Raw genomic sequence first — 22,178 nt, 5'->3', positions numbered from 1 at the left:
AACGCATCTACTAGGCAAAGGCCCACACCTATAAGAAATGTTCCGTTCCCTTCTCCTCACATTCTCGAAGGAACACACCAATAATAACCCTTCATTTAGGGAGGAAGGAAGTTCGAGAATTAAAAAAACTCTCAAAATATCGAGATCTCTCAAAAATAAAAAAACTAAAAAATTCCAAATATACCCTTAATACTTTGAACGTTTTTAAGATAGATTTCGATTACATCTCTACGCTCTAAATTCTTTTATATAATTTCAAAACTCGAACTCGAAAAATACACAAAGCTCTCTATTTCCATCACAAAACACTAAGAAAATGAAGAATTAGCAAAGTTAGAGGATTATCAGAGGCAGAGAACAGGTTTTGATATGAATCTGAATTGGGCATGTGCCCTTATAATCTCAGGATCATCACTACAATGCCCCTTGTATGTACACATAGCAAAAGGGTTATATATCCTTTCCTCTATACTCTCCCTGTCCCTTTCAAGAAGTCTCAAATAGAACACGACGCTCTATAAGTTCCGACAACACGCTCCTCATTTTATCAATCGAAACGGGTTTTAGTATTAGCCCGTCCATGCCGACTCTCAGGCAGCTCTCCTTTGTTACTTTATCTGAGTTCCCAGTGAGGACTACCATGAACGGTCTTTCGTGGCTTTTTGCAAACTTTTCGCGTATGCGTATGGTTAGTTCGTAACCATCGACTCCAGGAGTGCATATATCCATGAAAACAATCCTGTGTTCCTGGGAGACGACTCGTAAGAATTCCTCGACTGAGCCTGCCGTCGTTACCTCACATCCGAGATGTACAAGAAGTCCCTTCGTTACTGACCGGCTAACTCTGTGACAACAAATGCAGCATCAATATTAGAACTCGAAAGGCAATTCCAACAAAAATATAGCATGGTTTGACTCATCGGAGATTGGTTCGATAATATTTATGTCAAACATTTTAGCAGAGCATGAGACGTTAGTAGTGATCTAAGTAGAAATTTTGAGTCGTTACAATATTTATGTCAAACCAGAGCCATATTTCACCCCAAACACTGCACACTACCCGAACACTCCGCATTTTAGCAAAGCATGAGACGTTAGTAGCAACTCTGAGTAAGTAGAAATTTAGGGTCGTTACAGTATTTATGTCAAACAAGAGCCATATTTCACCCCAAACACTCCACGCTCCACACTACACACTACCCAAACACTCAGGCATTTTAACAGAGCATGCGACGTTAGTAGCGACTCTGAGTAAGTAGAAATTTAGGGTCGTTACAATGTTTATGTCAAACAAGAGCCATATTTCGCTCCAAACACTCCACACCACCTAAAAAACCGATTCTTCGTTAAACAGTCTCTCCAGCCAAAGCTCGACCCCTGTTACAAGCCCTCTTCACCCCTCCTCTGCACAGCTACGAAAAAAACTAATGGCTTCACAATCTATTTCTTCCTCGTTCAGCAAACTCACACCCAACGTCCCTTTCCCCAAGCATAACTATACGGAATAAGCACGAATTTTTGTTCCAACCCAAATAAATACAGTTCACTTACAGAAACATAATTCCAGTTCAAGAACAAGATTGGAAAGTAGCACAATTGTGTTTGAAGAACCTTAAAAGTAGCTAAAAATACGAGACTTCGATCTCGTGTTTTATGGCAGAATTACATGAACATTATGAACACAAACATGGTACAAATTACATCTAAACATAAATTTCGAAGCAAAAATAGGTAAAACGTTACTAACCCGTTCTCGTCCATAACAAGAACTTCATGGCATAACTTTATGGAATAAGCACGAATTTTCGTTCCAACCCAAATAAATACCGTTCACTTAGAGAAACATAATTCCAGTTCAAGAACAAGATTGAAAAGTAGCACAATTGTGGTCGAAGAACCTTAAAAGTTGCTAAAAACAAGAGGCTTTGATCTCGTGCGTTATGCAGTTTATGGCAGAATTACATCCACAGGAAACAGCTCATTCAAAAGGCAGAGAACATTATGAACACAAACATGGTACAAATTACATCTAAACATAAATTTCGAAGCAAAAATAGGTAAAACGTTACTAACCCGTTTTCGTCCATAACGAGAACTTTGAGCCCAGGAAAACTTGCATTAATGTTGTTCTCGTGAATTTTCGATGTAAAGGGAAGCTTTGATTCATTAGATTGATCAGCAATTCCAAGTTTTACAATAAAAGTGGCTGTACATCCCTTTCCAAGCCCTTCACTTTCAAGCCAAATTTGTCCTTCCATAAGATTCACAAACCTGATCACATAGCTTACTTTAAATACGAAACAAAACAAGTGATTAATGAGAGAAAAACCAGAGCTATGAACACTTCACCTCTTACAAATTGCAAGCCCAAGACCACTGCCACTAGAGTTTCTTGTAGCCACAGTTTGAGTTTGTGCAAATTTTGTGAACAGTTTAGGAATTTCTTGAGGACTAATTCCAGATCCAGCATCTTTTACCTATACATGAAGAAAAAAAATTGTAACGTTTTTTCTACGTAATGATATGGAAAGTTCATTCGATTCTACGTGCCGAGTAAACAAACCTGTACGCGTAAATAGAAGTGATTATCACTTGGCACGGGGAGAAAATCTTGAACTCGACATTCTCTGAAGGTTTCAGATTTTGCAACAATGGCTGTGATTGATATACTGCCTTCTTTTGAAAATTTCACGGCGTTACCCACAACGTTAAGAATGGCTTGCATAAGACGTTTCTCGTCACCGATGGCGTATGCTGGCAAATCAGGACCTAAATGCAAGGTCAATGATAACTTTTTGACTAGTGCAACAGGCTTGATCAAGTTAAGTACCTGCAACAATTAGTGTTGGTATCAGATAGGTAATAGATATTTGCAACATGGTTAATCATATGATATTGTTTGTCAGACCTCTTTGAAAACAGCGTGAAGATTAAACGTGCCGATGTCCAGTTGTAGGCTACCATCTTCGAGCCTCGAAAGATCCAAAACATCATTTATCAGAGTGGCTAAGAGATTACTGCTTTTTAATATTGTTTCGACCATTAGGCGTTGCTCTGGTGTAAGTTCAGTCTCTTGCAACAATGAAGAGAGTGCAATTACGGCATGCATCGGGGTCCTCATCTCATGGTTCATGACAGCCAAGAAATCGTTCCGGGCACGTATCGCTGTTTCTGCTTCTCTCCTGGCTAGATCAAGAGCAACATTCTGCTCCATCAAAAGATCTCTAGCTCTCATCGACTCTTCCAAGATTGCAGCATGAGAAAGAGCAACAGCTACCTAGTTTCAAATGTACATACATGGACCAATGGTCAGAAGAGATTGATCAAACCACCAAAAGGTTAGACGACGACGACAACGACGACTGAACTTATTAGATTAGTATTAGCCGCCTATCCCGAAAGAAAATTGACCAAAAATCAAATAAGTTCTTCAAATAAACAAACTTCACTCTTACAATTACAACTTTTTTTATTTATTTTAACACTATATGTGAGATCCCACGTCGGTTGGGAAGGAGAACAAAACATTCTTTATAAGGGTGTGGAAACCTCTCCCTAGCAGACACATTTCAAAAACCTTGAAGGTAAGCCCGAAAGGGAAAGCCCAAAGAAGACAATATCTACTAGCAGTGGGCTTGGAACGTTACAAATGGTATTAGAGCAGACACCGGGCGATGTGCCAGCAGGGAGGCTTAGCCCTGAAGGGGGTGGCCACGAGGTAGTGTGCCAGCAAGGCTGTTGGGCCCCGAAGGGGGTGGGTTGGGGGGTCCCACATCGATTGGAGAAGGGAACGAGCGTCAGTGAGGACGCTGGGCCCCGAAAGAGGTGGATTGTGAGATCCTACATCAGTTGGAGCGGAGAACGAAGCATTTTTTATAAGGGTGTGGAAACCTCTCCCTAGCAGACACGTTTTAAAAACCTTGAGGGTAAGCCCAAAAGGAAAAGTCCAAAGAGGAAAATATCTACTAGCGGTGGGCTTGGGTCATTACAAATGGTATCAAAGCCAAACACCGTGCGATGTGCCAGCGGGGAGGCTTAGCCCTGAAGGGAGGTGGACACGAGGCGGTGTGCCAGCAAGGCTACTGAGCCCCGAAGGGAGTGGATCGGGGGTCCCACATCGATTGGAGAAGGAAACGTGTGTCAGTGAGGACACTGGGCCCCGAAGGGGATGGATTGTAAGATCCCACATCGATTGGGGAGAAGAACGAAACATTCTTTATAAGGGTATGAAAGCCTCTCCCTAGCAGACGCGTTTTAAAAACCTCAAGGGGAAGCCCGAAAGGGAAAGCCTAAAGAAGACAATATGCTAGCGGTGGGCTTGGGCGTTGATAGCTAATTTTTTTTCCATTCTTTTCTTGAGGTTACATGGGTTAAGGGTTTTGCTCCAACGGTGTACCACCATCTAAAGCACCGGATAAAACAATGGGGTGGCCCACCAGTAGAACATGCAAGAACTCAGATTTAATATAAAAAACAAACAATTTTTAATTGGTGTACTGTATTGGCCCATGCAACATCTAGAAAACATCACCCTACAATAAATTCATAACAGTTGTCCACCTGTACAACATGCAAGGATTCAGCTTTAAGCTGCAGCAGCATAAAAACAATCCCAACCTGTTCTGAATAATATGTTATAGGTTAATCCTCAAGTTTCAAGAAACTTAACTTTTAGCGAACAATTTAATAAAACTTTACCAATTTACTCCTATACTTTCAAATTTGTAACAATTAAACCCCGACTTATCTATCACGACAATAACTAAACCGTTACACGATGAAAAGTGTAGGGACTAAACTTGTAACGACCCTAAATTTCCACATACTCAGAGTAGCTACTAACGTCTCGTGTTCATCTCTAATGCGGAAATATAACTCTTAAAATGAACATCATTTATAACATAAACTTCGAAAAACGCTTAAAACAACTTATTCTCTGGAAAACACAGTCATGGTCATACAAACTAAACCGTTACGTGATGAAAAGTGTAGGGACTAACATGAAAGTTCAAAGATCAAAAAGTGTTTTTTAAGCATAACTAAGTGGAAATTCTAGACAAACATATTGCAATTAACTTCTTATAAGATTTCAAAGGGGAATGTGATATTTTGATAAAGAATCCATGCTAACAAGCTAAAGATAAACAAGTTCATGGATACCTGATCAGCAACAACTTCAACCAGCTCCAGCTCATGAAAGCGCCATTGTCGAGCACTATCTGATGGAAGCATCAAAACCATGAGGGCGAATCGCTTAGTCGAAAGCTCGGGCCAATCATTTATTTGAAAATGAGAAAGATGCAATAGCGGGACACGAACAGCAACCACCTCTCCCGGGACGTAACTCCCAGCGAGAGGTCGTAGCCTAGCCACCGGGCAGTTTGGTGATATCTTAACTGCACGGTTACTACTAAAAACTTGGCTGATCACGGGGAGGTTGATGGGAACGGTATACCCAACTGGATTTTGTTGATGAAGAGTATAGGATAGTTGAAGTTCCAATCCAGAACGTGTTGGCATCCAAAGTGCACACTCTTCCAAAGCCAAAGTTCTTCCCAGCTCAATAAGTGTAGTTTTGAGTATCGTATGTCGATCGAGTGTACTCCTAATTTCATGTGTAAGCATCCTTACGTGTCGACCCGTTTCTTCTTGTGTACGTATGAGTCCCATTTCCCTATCCAATTCAGCCGCCTTGTTCTTCAAAAACAGCTCTCGGGTTTTCACACTCAATAAATCCGGTATAATATGCACAAGCATAAGCGCAGTCGCACACGATACCACAGCGGTTAAAACCTTTGAAATGGTCATTACTATCGCTACAGTTCTTGAATGCATCGAAAACGTCCATAAGTTAATAAGATGTGTTGCTCCACAAAGAACAATGAAAGCACCAAACTGAACAAGAACCCATCTGTAAGGAAACACTGCAGATTTCTTTACGAAGTAGATGAGCTCCAAGGGGATGGAGAAATAAGCAAGTGCAATGAAGAAATCTGAGATGTACTGATACTTCTTCAAGAGCTCATCAGCAGGCCATTGAGGCTCAATGCAATAACAAGACTCCATGTCAACTAGACCGCACTGGCCGATGACTTACGGACCGTTCCCTGTTTATCTGGTACACAAAAAGATACGAAAAGACAACATTAATGCCAATGAACCTGCCGAATCAAAATACATAATCATATAGCGAATTAGTTGTCAATTTCAGCAACATATACAAGTATAGAGAAAACAACGAAGCACGGACAATGTGTTCAGATCCGTGTCTCGTGTTTGTGTCTGTGCTTCTTAGAAGAAAACCTTAGTAGGAACCACGGGTCTCCACAATGGTATGATATTGTCCACTTTGAGCATAAGCTCTCGTGGCTTTGCTTTTGGTTTCCCCAAAAGGCCTCGTACCAATGGAGATGTATTCCTTACTTATAAACCCATGATCATTTCCTAAATTAGCCAATGTGGAACTCCCTCCCAACAATCCTTCCCTCGAACAAAGTACACAATAGAGTCTCCCCCGAGGCCTATGGAGCCCTCGAACAGCCTCCTCTTAATCGAGGCTCGACTCCTTCTCTGGAGTCCTCGAACATAGTAAACCTTTTGATCTATACTTGAGTCACTTTTGACTACACCTTCGAGACTCACAACTTCTTTGTTCGACATTTGAGGATTCTATTGACATGGCTAAGTTAAGGGCATGACTCTGATACCATGTTAGGAATCATGGCTCTCCACAATGGTATGATATTGTCCACTTTGAGCATAAGCTTTCATGACTTTGCTTTGGGCTTCCCCAAAATGCCTCATACCAATGGAGGTGTTTTCCTTACTTATAAATACATGATCATTCCCTAAATTAGCCAATGTAGAACTCTCTCCTAACAATCCTCAACAACCTTCCCATGGAACTATCAACACCATGAGAAGAAGATAACACATCGAACAGGACCATCCTGCTTCGTTTCTAAGCTAATATTCATCTTTCAAATCAACCAACAAGACCCATTTCATGTTTGCACAAAACACTTCAACAAAATACTCTGTTCTTAAGGGCAGGGAAGTCACAACAATAGCTGATATAAGAAAACATCAATACCAATGAATCTGCCCAATCAAAATACATAATCATATAGCGAATTAGTTGTCGATTTCAGCAACATATACAAGAACAGAGAAAACAGTGAAGCACGGACAATGTGTTCCGATCCGTGTCTCGTGTTCGTGTCCGTGCTTCTTAGAAGCAAAACATACCATGGAACTATCAACACCATGAGAAGCAGATAACACATCAAACAGGACCATTCTGCTTCCTTTCTAAGCTAACATTCATCTTTCAAATCAACCAACAAGACCCATTTCATGTTTGCACAAAACATTTCAACAAAATTCACTGTTCTTAAGAGATCAATAGCTAATATCACAATTTCATCACCATTACAAACACCAGATCCACCATGTGAACATATCATATTTGCAATATAAACCCATTTCAAGTCAAGAAGATCCTAACCTAATATAGCTCAATAACATTCAAAGGCAACAACGCCAGTTCGCGATCAGTTGAAAATCACTAAATCCCCTCTAAACAAGCATTTTACAACACCCTTTTTATCAGCAAACGATTCAAACTCAAAACACTCCAAAAATCAAACCCCAAATCAAAAAGAGAGTAATCGATCAATCACCTGGGTTCTTTTGCTCATTCGAGTTCAACAGACAACATCCAAACGACTGCCTCAGTCGTTCTTCAGGTGTGAACCCATAAACCGTCTTTTATCCACCATTTTTGTCCGAGATTTCAGAGACCCACAAAGGCGTTTCGAGTCTAAATGCAATGTTCTTGGAATTTTCAACTGATTTTCACTCCTCTTTTTCTCTCTCTATCTTTTCTCTCTCTAACTTTTTCGGGTGTGGTGGGATTTTGGAAGTTCTGTGACGAGCAAACGGAAATTGGGGAAAATTGAAAGAAAACATCTGAGTCAACGTCGGTTCCATCTCTCTCTCTCACACACAGTTTCGCCTTTTTATCCACGTCCGCCATTTTCTCTCTCTAGAGATTATTTTATACATGTTCTTGTTCGAAAAAATTTTAAAAATATATATGATTTTAATTCAATTTATAACATTCAGATTCATGCACGGTCTTAATTGCGTGAATCAGGTGCTAAAAGTTGCTTAAAGATTGGATTTTGACCTAGTTTTATGGACTTCTTTTTCTCCCAAGGGACCCATAAGGTTTAATTTCTCCATTAATAAAATTAGGGTTTGTAGGTCAGAAATGACATAAATTCCCCCTTTTAAGTGAGGTGGTGGATAGGAATGGGAATTTGAAAAATTAGGATTTTTTTTTTTTTTTTTTTTTTTGGGTTTAGTTTCGAGATGTAATTAGCCCTGTGTTAACTAATTAACGGGGATGAACGATCCGTACATTGTGATGTCATCCTATGTCTTATCGGACATGTCTATCAGGATCGACCCCATGTGTCACTCTTCTTATCAAGACATCCCGAACATCCATCGTCTGAGTTCTCATTGGGACATGAATCCTCTTATGTCCATGTCATGTCATTTACGGACTCTGTACCAGTTAGCGGGTACATATACCAACTTCTGACATATGGGCTGGAGCGCACCTGTGTCATCTGGCACTGTCCTTGAAAGCTCATTTTAAAGGAAGTCATATGAGACACTCGTCTCGCAGTGCTCGCCCTAACCGTGATACAAGGCCATGGGGTAGTAGAGAACTGATACCATGTCTTCCCCTATAGTACATTTTGAGACATTTTAATCTTTCTCGGGTAGATTAGCTAGTGGTCATATGGCTCTATGTAGTGTTCATCAAGTGTCTGATTAACACCAAATTTGGTGAGCTTTCATCTTTCATATAGATCGACTTAACTTCAAAGCTGCATACCGAAACTCATATCAAAATTTCGACTTATGAGGTTATGGCCCAGGACCCTACTCGGCCCTCTCTAATCTTATCTTCAGCACTTGTGTTGTCTTATTCTCTCCAACCTTCCTTATGTCTCAGCTTGGCTTTAATGCACACTTCTTCTTGCTGTATTAAATGATGCACGGTTCTCTTATTCTCTCCAACCTTTCTTATCTCCTTGGCCCTCACATGGCTAGACGGGCGCCACAGGGGTCACCACCTTGTCTGTTCGCGTGTGGGTGTTATAGTCTACTGTTTTCACAGTGAGGTTGTGACACTCTCCCCCTCTTAAACTAGTTATCGTTCTCGATGACTTACTTATGAGCACAAGCGCATCATGGATTGTGACACAACCCGACCCTACCCTACCATACTTTAAAATTATTATGAAAATTAAAAATATTTCATATCCGTAACTGATATATAGTGATGTGTTGTAACTTGTAAATGTTTAATATTTAAACTTTACGATATTTTAGTTATTAATAAAACCTATATTATGGATAAGTAATTTTTTAAATAATTAAAAAAAAAGTGTTACGTTGAATTGTGAAATCTATTTAAGTTGCTCCGGTCACCATATATCCTTATATATTTTTATTTTATAATTTTCTTTCTCGTTATTAAATAATAATTAATAAAACAATAATGAGACGATAATATATATATATATATATATATATAATACAAAACCATATGCTTAAGAAAAATGTGAGGGTCAGCGCCGCACGTGAGAAGAATAATTAGAACAAAATCTAAATTATATTTTTAGTTCATTCCTTTTCTATTTTTTCAATCTTTTTCATTTTTTATTATTTAATCCTTTTATTTTATTTTTTTTAATATTCCTTTATTCTAAAATCTTAATTTAATAAAAAAAAATTATTTGGTATATTAAAAAAAAATATCACGTGATAATAAACTATATTAAATTTAAATATTTTAAAATAAAGACAGTTCAAAAAATCTGATTACCCGAAAATAAAAAATAAACCGAGTTGATTCGTGAGTTATTTTAAAACTAGATTAGGTTGAACCATACCGTTTTACCGTAACTCTTAAAAATAATTTTATTTTTATATTAAATTATTTTATTGTACATATATTTATTTAATTTATAATTATTTATTATCTAATAACCATTATTTTATTTTTTTATTTTTTACTATATTAAAATTGAGTAAAAAAATTTAATATTTTCACGGTTGGGTTTAGATTCCTTTCGTGTTCCACAAATGGAATAAACGTGTATGCATAAGAAATATCACTAACGGACCATCCTAAAGCAAACTTACGTGCTCGTAAAACACTTAGCGATACTTCTTCTTTTACGTTATACAAATCATCAGATATAATAACAAAAAAGGTACAAGACTCTCCCGAGAAGGATCGGGATCTCTGAATCCTCCTTTATGTCCAGTACTACAAAATTTGTAAGAAAGATAACCTCGTCAACTTTAACCGAAACATCTTCAACAATGTCTCTTACATAAGTCAGTGAACGATCCACTCGTCGAACAAAGATAGTAGAAGGTTATACTTTCCCGAAACCTAGTTTTCGAGAAACAGAAAGGCGTGTTAAATTTATGTTAGCTCCTAAATTACATAACGCTTTTTCGACGAAAATTTTCATATATATACACGTAAAATGGCTGGGACGGAAAATACAATCACTGTCTCCACCTCATTTATTTAACGGAGAGAAATTTCTCATCCATTCCGTCCCCATTTCCCGTTTAAATAGGATTACCCACCTCGTTCGGGATGGGTTTCTACCGAGCCTCGACCACGTGGGCTAATGGACATCTCTACCTAGAAAGAGGATTGGGTCTTTCAAATGGACCACATGGGCCATGGACCTTGCAAAAATATATAAACAAGAAAACTAAATTTTTTAATTAAAAAAATAAAACTAATAAATTAAAATAAAACACTTTTTATTTTCCATAATATCAAATAAATTAAATTTTACCGTTATTTCGATAACGGCACCAAAAACTTGATGCAATATTTGGTTGATCTCGATCAATTCTCGTGTAATAAGTTAAACCCTATATATTTGATAACGACCCTTCGTTATTATTGTCCTCTAATAGTTGATAACCGAAAAAACCGATGCAAGATATTCACGAGGTGTGAGACCTCACATCGGTTAGAGATGAAGACGAAACATTATTTATAAGGGTGTGGAAACGTCTCCTTAGTAGACTGTAACAACCGTTAAAAATAAAAAGTAAATAAATAAATACTTCAGCCTCTCATCTCTCCACCGACCTCTCGCAACTCCTTTTCTAAAATACTTTCACCAAAGTGTCTAATGTTCGTTTTGCAGAAGCTTGAACATGAAATTGATGTCATCGGCTCATATAGGTTGACTTGAATTTCAAATGACAAAATCGAATAAATTGGAGGTAAGTGACCTGACCCTTGCACGTGTGATTTATGCTTATGTACTATGATTATGATGTAAAATTATATAATATGATGATGTCACGATGTTGTGATGATGTGAGTTAGTAAGCTGTGATATTATGATACAGTATGATAACGATATGACTCAATATAATGATATTTCATATTAAGATGATGATGTCGAATTGCGTCATGATGATGTTAATGACGATGAATGTATGAAGGCTAATGCAAAATAACATGTGATGTATAGAGCTGTGTCATAAGAATAATTTAAGATGAAAATTACAGGGATCTCATGGATATTGTGTGTCCATTCACATCGGGATACTTACCCATTTATGATGATGAGTATGGGTGCGTACACTATGATGATGATGGTTATGCCTTGCATGATATTCGAGGGTTTGCTAACCTCCGAACCTCCGGCTACAGACAACTAGCCCGACTATGATGGGCCCAAGGGATGTACGAACTGTCAGTGGATTCATGCTTGCACGTGTGGGTCATGTTAGGATGATTTTTTTAACGATAGATCCCTAATCATGCCCATAGTGGGGTCACTTATTGAGTATTTTTTAAAATACTCAAGTCGTGTGCTGCTTATATTTTTCAAGTAAAGACAAGGCACCCCTATACGGCTGACGACGTCATCACGAGTATAGACCATGACACATGCATAGGATAACGGTATTTTAAATCTTAGATCTTACGTTAGTATAGGGTTTTATTACTCTTATTATTTCATTTGTTTTATTTAATATTTCGTTTGTGTTACTTTAAACACCTTTTTAAACATGCAAGTCCATGACATTGTGTTTATGAAGATGTTTTTAAATGATTATTTTCGTATAAGAGGTTATGTTATGAAGATGGTAGGGACTTTAGGTTGGTTAAAATCTAGGGTCGTTACATAAACGCGTTTAAAAACCTTGAGGGGAAGCCAAAAAAGAATAATATCTGCTAGTGGTGGGCTTGAACCGTTACAAATAGTATCAAAACTAAACACCTGGTGGTGTGCCAGTGAGGACGCTGGCCCCCAAGGAAAGTGGACTATGAGATCTCACATCAGTTGGAGAAGGGAACAAAACATTCCTTATAAGGGTGTGGAAACGTTTCCATAGTATACGGTTTAAAAATCTTTGGAACGAACGAAACATTCTTTATAAGGGCGCGAAGGGAAAGCCCTAAAACCCCTTCTTTCGCCCTCTCTAATATAGTGTCGAGACATGAATAATCTATTTTCATTGTCGAGATAAACTTTGGGTAGAGTCGTGAGAAGATATATCGACACTGTCTAAAATGCCTAATTTTTTTTTTTTATGGGTCTTAATAATAAGGAATCACTATATCGAAAATAAGATTCAGATTATCAAATATCTATTTGAGATTCAAATCACTCCACAAACAAGATCGATCATGTCAAGCTTGAATGATTCTAAACATGTAATCTAAACTAAGATCGATCATGTCAAGCTTGAATGATTCTAAACATGTAATCTAAACTACGTAAAATTGCATAAAATAAAAATTAAAAAAATAAAAAAAAAAAATCTTTATAAACACAATAAACATGACCATAATTAGCTAATAATATATACGTGTGTGAATAAGTCTTAAAATACATTAAAAAACATCATACGTAATAGCTCAAGTCCACTGCTAGTATATATTGTTTGCTTTAGCACGTTATATATTGTCGTCAGCCTCGCAGTTTTAAAACGCGTCACTAAGGAGCGGTTTCCACACTTTTATAAGAAATGTTTCATTCCGCTCTTCAATCAATGTGGGATCTCACAATCCACCGAGTGTCTAGCTCTAATACTATTTGTAATAGTCCAAATCCACCTGCCTTCTTCATTCATCTCTTGCCTTCTTCATTTCACTAGCAAATATTGTCCACTTTGACCCGTTACGTATCACTGTCAGCCTCACCGTTTTAAAACGTGTCCATTAGGGAGATGTTTCCACACCTTATAAGAAATGTTTCGTTTTCTTCTCTAACCAATGTGGAATCTCACAATCTATACTGTTTCGGGCCAGTGCTCTCCCGAAATCTGATGCCTATTTATAGTAAAGATTGGGTAAAGACATATATGATAGATATTTTGTAAATATCTGGTAGAGATATATATGGTAGATATTTGGTAAATATTAGATATATATGGTAGATATTTGGTAAATATTAGATATATATGGTAGATATTTCATACTGAAACCGTATATATACCCAGTACTTTCAAAATGTACTTTCTTGATAAATTATTTGTATTCTCTACCGTTATACATACATAAAGTCATCAATAAAACTTTTAGCCTATTTCTGTGTTCATCTTGATAGAATGTGTGCCTTGTTGTGCGAGTTCGGTGTCTGACTTTGATACCATTTGTAACAACCCAAGTCCACCGCTAGCAGATATTGTCCACTTCGGCCCGTTACGTATCGTCAGTCTCGCGGTTTTAATACATGTCTACTAGGGAGAGGTGTCCACACCCTTACAAGGAATGTTTCGTTCTTCTCTCCAATTGACGTGGGGTCTCACATCGTAACTCTAAATTATCTTCACCTCGTCCTTAGAAGTTTATATTGCATGATTGATATCTCGGTTCAGATCCCTCAACAACTCAGTAGTATATGAAGGTATACACAGATTAGGTTAAAAAAAAAAAAAAATTTAAACCAACCCGAAATTTTGAGTCGGTCAAATGAGCAGATAATTACAGTAAAAATAATAATTTAATTATTAATTAAATTTAAAAAAAAAAACAATATTCCAAATATGGTAGGAAAAATAAAAAAATAAAAGTGGGGCCCACAAGGCTTAAGGGCTCTAGCGAAGACAAAAAAAGCTCCATGTATGGGAATGGAAGGTTGTCGAGCTACCCATAATCTCCTCCAACCCTGGGGTGAGCTGCCCAAGCTGGACAAAACGCTCCTTCCCGAGCTCGGTTTCGGTTACGTTTCAAAAGTGTGTGTTCACGAAGAAAACCCTGAACTTATTTGTCTCGTTGCATTGATATTCACGTGGTTATGCTGCTTTCTGTTTCAACAAACTATACTTTCAACTTAAGTAAGTGTTAAATTCTTTTGTAACTTACTCCGACTTTCTGAAATTCTAGTCTATCTGTTCGAGATTCGTCATTGTATACATCTGTTGATGTCATCTTGAACTGAAAGAACGAATGCATGTACGTCCCAGACTCGTACGTTTTTTCTTTTTTACAGAAATAACGGAACTTTGTAACGGGTATTCTTTAAAATCAGTAAAAAATATATATTATTTAAAAATTAAATGTATTTAAATATATATATATATAATACTAAAAATATTTTTTAAAAAATATGCAAATACAGTAAAATAAAAATAAATAAATAATTTATTAAAATATTCATTTTGATTTTAATGGTTAATAGTTGAAAATGAGAACTTTTAAAGTAAAATAAAAAGTTAAATAAAAAAAAAGGATTAGATTATTATTATTATTATTATTAAAAAAATTAATTAAATGTTAATTTTAAAATTAAATTGAAACGTCTGACACGACCAATAAATTAAATGAATATTAAGCCACGTACTCGATCGTGAACTTGAAAATCATTAACGTCCTTATCTACATTAGATTACAGAGTTCGTTAAGATTCGCTTTTACATAGATTCGTTAAGCGTTTTACAGACGACATAGATACGGGGAAAAGAGTTTCATTTAATTTACTTTTTCAATAAATGTATAATTTGTCGTTATCCGACGCTGGACAGCTACGTTGATTAATGATTAGACTATCATGATACGTGTCAACATGATTGGATGTTCCGAGTTTAAAAGAATTTAACTTAGATTTTCACGTCAGTTGGTTCGGTTGTTGGAGACAAAAAGACCTATTATTATTATTATTACCATTATTTTTTCCCCTGATCATTACACCCGAGTAAAGAGAGGTACATGAATAAACCGAGACTTTCAGTGTCTGAATCATAGTAACTTTTAAATTAACTGTGTTTTATCGATAGCAATTATGGTAACATTCTGAAAAGTTTTCTGGAGAATGTCTAGCCTGTCGGTAGCCGAATTCGAAGTATGAATCTTGATCTGAACTTAGACACGGTCCTCCAGTTTTTTTTTACGGTGGTAGATTTTTTATTATTATTATAATTTGAATATCGTATTAATATATATTTAAAATATTTTAAAATTTTAATTTTATTTATTTTAGTGACACAAATAAAGTGAAGGTCAGAAATATTAATAATATAATTATTGTGAGAAGAGAAAAAAATAAAAATAATAATAAAAAGTTAAGAGAAGACAAAAATAATAATAATAATAATAACCACATGACATATATGGAAAAGTTAGAGTTAAAGTTGTCCAGGCTAACTTCATCTCATTTAAAACTCGTAACGACGGAACGTTCGTCGTAATTTCGGCTAAAATTCTGAATCGTAACTTTTACACTAACTTGTGTTGTCAGGTTGCACCAGTTTTTAGGCATGATCAAATTGGTAAACCGTCTAACGTTTGCTATCGTATGCAATGACGTCATTTTAAAGTGCATGAACAAAAACGTGCATGTTAGACACTCGTACATTTTAATAAAATAGCTAAATTAGGTCAAACCACTAAACCGCGTCTTGTTTACGATCAACGTGTGATTGTGTGAGATCCCGCATCGGTTAAAGAGATAAACGAAGTATTCCTTATAACAATGTGGAAATCTCTTCTAAGTAGACACGTTTTAAAACTGTGAGACTGATGACGATACGTAATGGACTAAAGTGGACAATATATGCTAGTGGTGGTTTTATGGGTCTTGATTGTAGGGTAACGACGAGCAGTGGCGACTCCTTCACGACCACCTACGAGAACAACGACGAGGGAAAAACGAAGTTGTTGATGCAAGAATTCCGTATGATGATGCTTCAATTTGTGTGAGGTGTCGGTCTTGTTCGATTTTTATAGCTTGTAGCTCTAATCAGTACGCAATTTATCCATTAAATCATTAAAAAAAAAAATTAAAAATTAGGCTATGGTGTTATTTTCGTTGAAATTTTATTAATTTTATATCATCGTACAATAATTTATCGTACCGTAAAAAATTCTATTTGATAACTGTCCTAATTTTATTTTTTTATTTTTAAAAACTAAATATATAAATATTATTTTTCTTGCTTTACTATCAAGCTAACTTATTTAAAATATTTTTTTTAATAAAAAAAATTATTTTGATTTTTGAAATTTAGCAATTTAATTTTTAAAAAATGAAAAATAGAGATATAAGTGTAATTAAATAAATGACTATTGACCAATGAAATTAATACTTAAACCCAACTAAAAAAATATATAAATACAGTAAAAAAAAAAAAATATATATATATATATATATATATATATATATATATATATATATATAATATTTAAAAATAATAACTAATTTAAAATATTAATTTTGGTAATTGTTAAAGTAAAATAAAAAAAATATACGTTTTAATTATTATTATTTAAATAAATAGCAAAATTTTTATAAAAAAAAACAAATAAAAGTCAAAAATATATTTGATAAATTTAAAACACATTAAAAATATAAATATTCTAATTTTTGTAGATTATCCTTAATAAAATTTAATTAAGCGTTAACGTCTGAACACGAAGCCACGTACTCGATCATGAACTCGACAATCATAAACGTCCGAATCTACTTTAGATTACATAGTTCGGTAAGATTCGCTTTAACTGAAGTCCGTTACGTGCTTTAACATAGATTCGGGAAAAAGGTTTCATTTAATTTACCTTTTTCAATAAATACATAATTGTCGTTATTCGAAACGGAACAGCCACGTAATTAACGATAAAACTACCATTATACGTATAAACATAATTAGAAATTCCAAATTTAAATTGGATTTACATATGACTCGAGTTCGTTATATTAACCTCAAAAAAGAAACACCGCTATTATTATTATTATTATTATTTTGCTATTAATATTAGTTAAAAAATAAAAACATGGCAAATTATTATTATTATTATTATTATTATTACCATTATTTAAAAAAATACATTAGAATTATTTTTATTTTTAGGATTAATATTTATGAAAAGGTAAGGTGAAGAGAAGGCAATAAAGGCAAAAAGTAGAGGGAATCAGCTACACACGGACGTAGAGGAAATAGAGTGTAACCATGTGGAAAAGTATACGTGGCGGGTTTTGATTGGATGGGAGGCTATGAGTTCAACTTTGGAAGACGACAAGCAGGTGGAATTACGGTGTGAGTGTGCGAACGGTAGTTTTTCTCTGCAGAAATTGTAATTAAAAAAAAAAAAAAAGAAAATGGAGGAAAAATATGGAAATAAAATGGCGAACGAGGAAGAAGACTGGAAGACTTGTAGAACTGTCTCTCTCTCTCTCTCTCTCTCTCTCTCTCTCTCCTGTTCTTCTTCTTTGGCTTCACTTTCTCTCTCTTCTGTAGTATATAGCCAATTTCCTCCTCTCACTTTCTTCGTAGTCTTCATACTCGACTTCGAGTTTTCTTGTTTTTCGTTGCTTGTTTTCGATTCGATCTGTTCTTAGTTTCTTGAATTGGAGATGAAGACTTGATACATCGGAATCGCTACGGTTTGACCTCTTGATCGAGGTATATTTTTCACTGTAACTTCAGAAATTGGGGGTTTGTGTTGTTCGATTGTTGGATGTTTGTGTTTTGGTTTGTTTGTGTTGAGGTTTGATACATGAGATTGTGTTTTTAGTTTGTGGTGTTTTTGTGCTAATTTTGGTGCCTACTGGTTCTTATTTTCGGTAGTCGCCGAAGTTTTCGAAATAGTATTTTGTTTTTTTTTTTTTTTTTGGTTCTTGTTTTGGTTTTGATTTAATTGGCGTGGTTTTTTTAGTCAGTGTAGTGAATCTTTTGATTTTGGAAATCTATGCGGATGTTCTTGAAGTTCGGGGTTTCTGGTTTGGTTTGGTTTGGTTTTGTTTCATGATTTTTCGTTGTTTCTTCGTGCTTGCTTAAGTTTCATGGTCTTTACTAGAGTTGTTTGCGTTTTTTTTACTCTGCTGTTTGTTATTTTGTTTGATAAGATTATAATGCAAATACTTTTTTTTCACTCGAGAATGCCTTTTCTTGTCCATTTGCTTATTTTGCTTCAGATTCTATTGTCCGGCTGTGAACCTAGGTGATGCTCAAGATATAAAGGGGAATCAAAGAAGTTATCTTACAGTGGGAACATAATGTTGGAGGGTGGTCAAAAATTCACTGGAATGATCGATTTGAACGAGCATGCATATGATCTATCGCAAGGGTTTTACCATAAACTTGGTGAGGGAACCAACATGTCTATTGACTCGTTTGCAAGCTTGCAAACGAGCAACGATGGAGGGTCTGTTGCTATGTCTTTAGATAACAGCAGTGTGGGATCAAATGAATCCCACACTCGGATCTTAAATCACCAAGGTCTGCGACGGCGTGCAAATGACAACCAGACTTTTCAACATAGTGTTAACCGTCGTGGAAGAGTTACACACCACCTGAGTGATGATGCACTGGCCCGAGCTTTATTTGATACTAATACACCGACCCAGGGTCTTGAAAATTTTGAGAAGTGGATTCTTGATTTAAGGAAGCTCAATATGGGGGAGGCTTTTGCTCAAGGTGCCTTTGGAAAACTGTACAGAGGTACTTATGATGGGGAAGATGTTGCTATCAAGATCTTGGAGAGGCCTGAGAATGACCTGGAGAAGGCCCAGTTAATGGAGCAACAATATCAGCAGGAGGTGATGATGCTTGCTACTCTGAAGCACCCAAACATTGTCAGGTTTATTGGAGCATGTCATAAGCCAATGGTTTGGTGCATTGTTACTGAATATGCAAAGGGTGGTTCAGTTCGACAGTTCCTGATGAAGCGACAAAGTCGCTCTGTCCCCCTGAAATTAGCTGTCAAACAAGCTTTGGATGTTGCCAGAGGGATGGAATATGTTCATGGCCTTGGATTGATTCACAGGGACTTGAAATCAGACAATCTTTTGATTTTTGCAGATAAGTCCATCAAAGTTGCTGACTTTGGAGTGGCCCGGATTGAAGTGCAGACTGAGGGAATGACACCCGAGACTGGAACCTACCGCTGGATGGCTCCGTAAGTCTCTTGAAACTTGGATGTTGTTTTCTGTTATAATCATCTCTTCCAAATATATTCTGCATGCTTGTTTTTGCCATTTATTTATTGTTATTATTATTATTACTACTTTCTTTCATAATTGTGATTCTGATTGCATATGTATTCTACTGGCGCAATCAAGATTATCTTACTAGATGACAATTTATGTTAAGAGTGCAGTACAAGTGAAGGAATTGAAAATTTTGCGAAATAATATTCACTAGCTAATATTTAGTGGATTTCTTGGTTTCTTTGTTGGTTTCACAGTTGATACTTTTCTTCTGGGTCTTGGTAAAAATCCATTTGGTAAGTCTTTTTTTTTTTTTTTTTTTTTTTTTTTTTTTTTTTTTTTTTTTTGTGTGTTAATAAATGCAAAGTAATGTTTTAAAGGAGATCACAGTTGATAATTCTTTATTATTATATTTTTTCTGTTGTGAGGCAGCATAACTTCGTTGCAGACACACACATACACGCATGCATATGCAAATTATACACATATAAACACAGTAATGTGGTCAGGATTGTTAAGCAAGTTGTTTCTATCTTCTCCGTCTCTCTTTTTTGGTTGGAGAAAATATTTGGTCTGGTTTGTTAGGAGTGGTGACATGTTCAAAACCTGGTCTCTGAAAACACCGTTCGACTGTTCAAGTGCATAAAGTATGTTGTTTTTTAACTGAATATATGCATGCAGCACGTAAATACAGTATATCAGCAGTATTTGGTTTCTACTTTTTTATCATGGCATGCTTAGCTAATTTTTTCCTGATAAAAATAAACCATGGTTCAATTGAAAATTTAGACTTCATTCTATTTTTTTATATTAACAGTTTATGTAGTTTCTGTTGATTTGCACTTCGACTGATATTGAAAAGGAAAAGAATATGCTTCATTTCGCCTTTTCTTCTATCGTCTAGTTAGTTTAAAGTCATAAACATAGGCTATGTGGTAATGTTAACATTCTAGTTAGGTGCCATGTATGACTTGAAAATCCATGACTCATTAAGATTTACTGCATGACTTTTTTTTTTTACCATTAGTCCAACCCATGGCTGTTCTGTAGTGGCCTAATTCAGATAGTCTTTTTTCCTTCCACCCATTTTTCTCTCAGCCTTATTGGGAGTAATTTTTCCTCTTTTTCTCTACATTTTGGCTTTTGTTTTGTATTCGCCTTTGGTTTCGAAGGAGTCTAAAGCCACCCTTCTTGAATTGTTTTCCTTCACTTCACCGATGCATCTTACAACAAAACTCTAGTTGGTAAACTTCTTGAACCAGTCTTGGGTGATGGTACTCTGACATAATAGTATATTTTTGATACGTTTAACGTATGATTTCTCTTATGATCTACCTTTTTGCTCAATTTAATGTTTGATTTTACACTTCAAATGTGATTTTCATTTCATAAAAATTGACCACTCTCAAACATGTCTTGGGTTCGACCAAGAAGTACCCTAATATCACTTGCTACAGTTTGGTTTCGTACGAAGAGCTTGGAGACTTCGTTTTTCTTCGATTTTCTTTGATTTTCCTTTTGTTATTTGTTACTGATTGGCATGTTGCTCCCAGGGAAAGTTGCTGAGCAATTTTTGATATTTAATTTTCCAATATAAGATATATGAGTTCTTGTTGTTTTCATTGTTTGAATCATCAGGGAGATGATCCAACACAGGCCTTACACTCAAAAGGTGGACCTGTACAGCTTTGGCATTGTTCTCTGGGAGCTGATAACTGGAATGCTTCCATTCCAGAACATGACTGCCGTTCAGGCCGCCTTTGCAGTTGTCAACAAGGGTGTCCGTCCAATCATTCCCAATGATTGCTTACCTGTTTTGAGCGACATCATGACCCGATGCTGGGATGCCAACCCCGATGTTAGGCCATCATTTACTGAGGTTGTCAGAATGCTTGAGAATGCACAGAATGAGATCATGACAACCGTGCGCAAGGCTCGTTTCAGGTGTTGCATGAGGCAGCCAATGACAACAGACTGATATGAATGAAGTTACTAAAAAGAAAAAAGAAAAACCGAACACAGTGAGAACGTTGTTAAGGGGTCAATAAGGAAAGAGACACAGGTGAAAAAGAAAAGGGAGAAGGGGAAGAGGCAGAGGCAGAGGCAGATGCAAATAGAAGAAGGAAGGTGAATTGTGGGTGTGTGTTTATGTTTGTTGTGTATTTAAATTTCTGTTTATGAGACACAGAGAAAGGAAAAACTTGAAAAACAAAGGGTTATGATGAATACCTTTGGTTTGGACCTTCTGGTTTTGAGTTTCCTATTTTATTGGATTCCTGTTGGCAGCCTACTTAACCATTAAAAGAGGAGATTTGATGTATGTATTACCTCTTGCTAAATTCTCTCGTTTAACTTAACGCCTTCTTCTTTTCTTGAGGTCCCAAGTTTAAATCTCTTATTATCTTCAGACTTGGCATGGCGAATTTTGAAACTCCAGCCTTTGAAGTTTCTTATTTTCAGCCATTTTCAAGTCTTTTGACAGGGATCAGCGGTAACTGTTTATTTTCGAAGTCTTTTGACAGGGATCAGCAATAATGTTATGCTTATTATCGAGTCTTTTGACAGGGATCTGTAGTAATCTTATGCTTAATATCGAGTCTTTTGACAGGGATCTGCAGTAATCTTAGGCTTATTATCGAGTCTTTTGACAGGGATCTGCAGTAATCTTATGCTTAT

The 22,178-nt window shown here is 36.1% G+C and overlaps 2 protein-coding genes across 3 annotated transcripts; one reads left to right on the top strand and one right to left on the bottom strand.

The window, feature by feature from the left end:
• Positions 1 to 349: 349 nt before the first annotated feature.
• LOC111798480 (ethylene receptor 1) lies at positions 350 to 8,017 on the bottom strand. The gene is made up of 7 exons (XM_023681654.2): positions 7,683 to 8,017; positions 5,161 to 6,115; positions 2,909 to 3,277; positions 2,564 to 2,830; positions 2,350 to 2,477; positions 2,074 to 2,271; positions 350 to 844 (listed from the first exon to the last, which is right to left on the bottom strand). The coding sequence occupies exons 2-7, from the start codon at positions 6,064 to 6,066 to the stop codon at positions 487 to 489; spliced, it is 2,226 nt and encodes a 741-aa protein (XP_023537422.2). The 5' UTR covers positions 6,067 to 6,115; positions 7,683 to 8,017; the 3' UTR covers positions 350 to 486.
• A 9,698-nt stretch (positions 8,018 to 17,715) lies between these two features.
• LOC111798506 (serine/threonine-protein kinase STY13) lies at positions 17,716 to 21,822 on the top strand. Of its 2 annotated transcripts, none has more exons than XM_023681699.2 (3): positions 17,716 to 17,976; positions 18,515 to 19,471; positions 21,141 to 21,822. In XM_023681699.2, exons 2-3 carry the CDS (start codon positions 18,570 to 18,572, stop codon positions 21,478 to 21,480), a joined length of 1,242 nt encoding a protein of 413 aa, XP_023537467.1. In that variant the 5' UTR covers positions 17,716 to 17,976; positions 18,515 to 18,569; the 3' UTR covers positions 21,481 to 21,822. The 2 variants fall into 2 exon arrangements, with proteins under 2 accessions (XP_023537467.1, XP_023537466.1); XM_023681698.2 differs by having other exon boundaries at positions 18,489 to 19,471.
• Positions 21,823 to 22,178: the final 356 nt, after the last annotated feature.

This window comes from Cucurbita pepo, chromosome 7 (assembly GCF_057944985.1).
Source record: "Cucurbita pepo subsp. pepo isolate OVF chromosome 7, ASM5794498v1, whole genome shotgun sequence".
Classification (NCBI taxonomy): Eukaryota; Viridiplantae; Streptophyta; class Magnoliopsida; order Cucurbitales; family Cucurbitaceae; genus Cucurbita; species Cucurbita pepo.
Note: the sequence above shows the minus strand (reverse complement) of the source record. Positions and strands in the feature narration are given on the sequence as shown.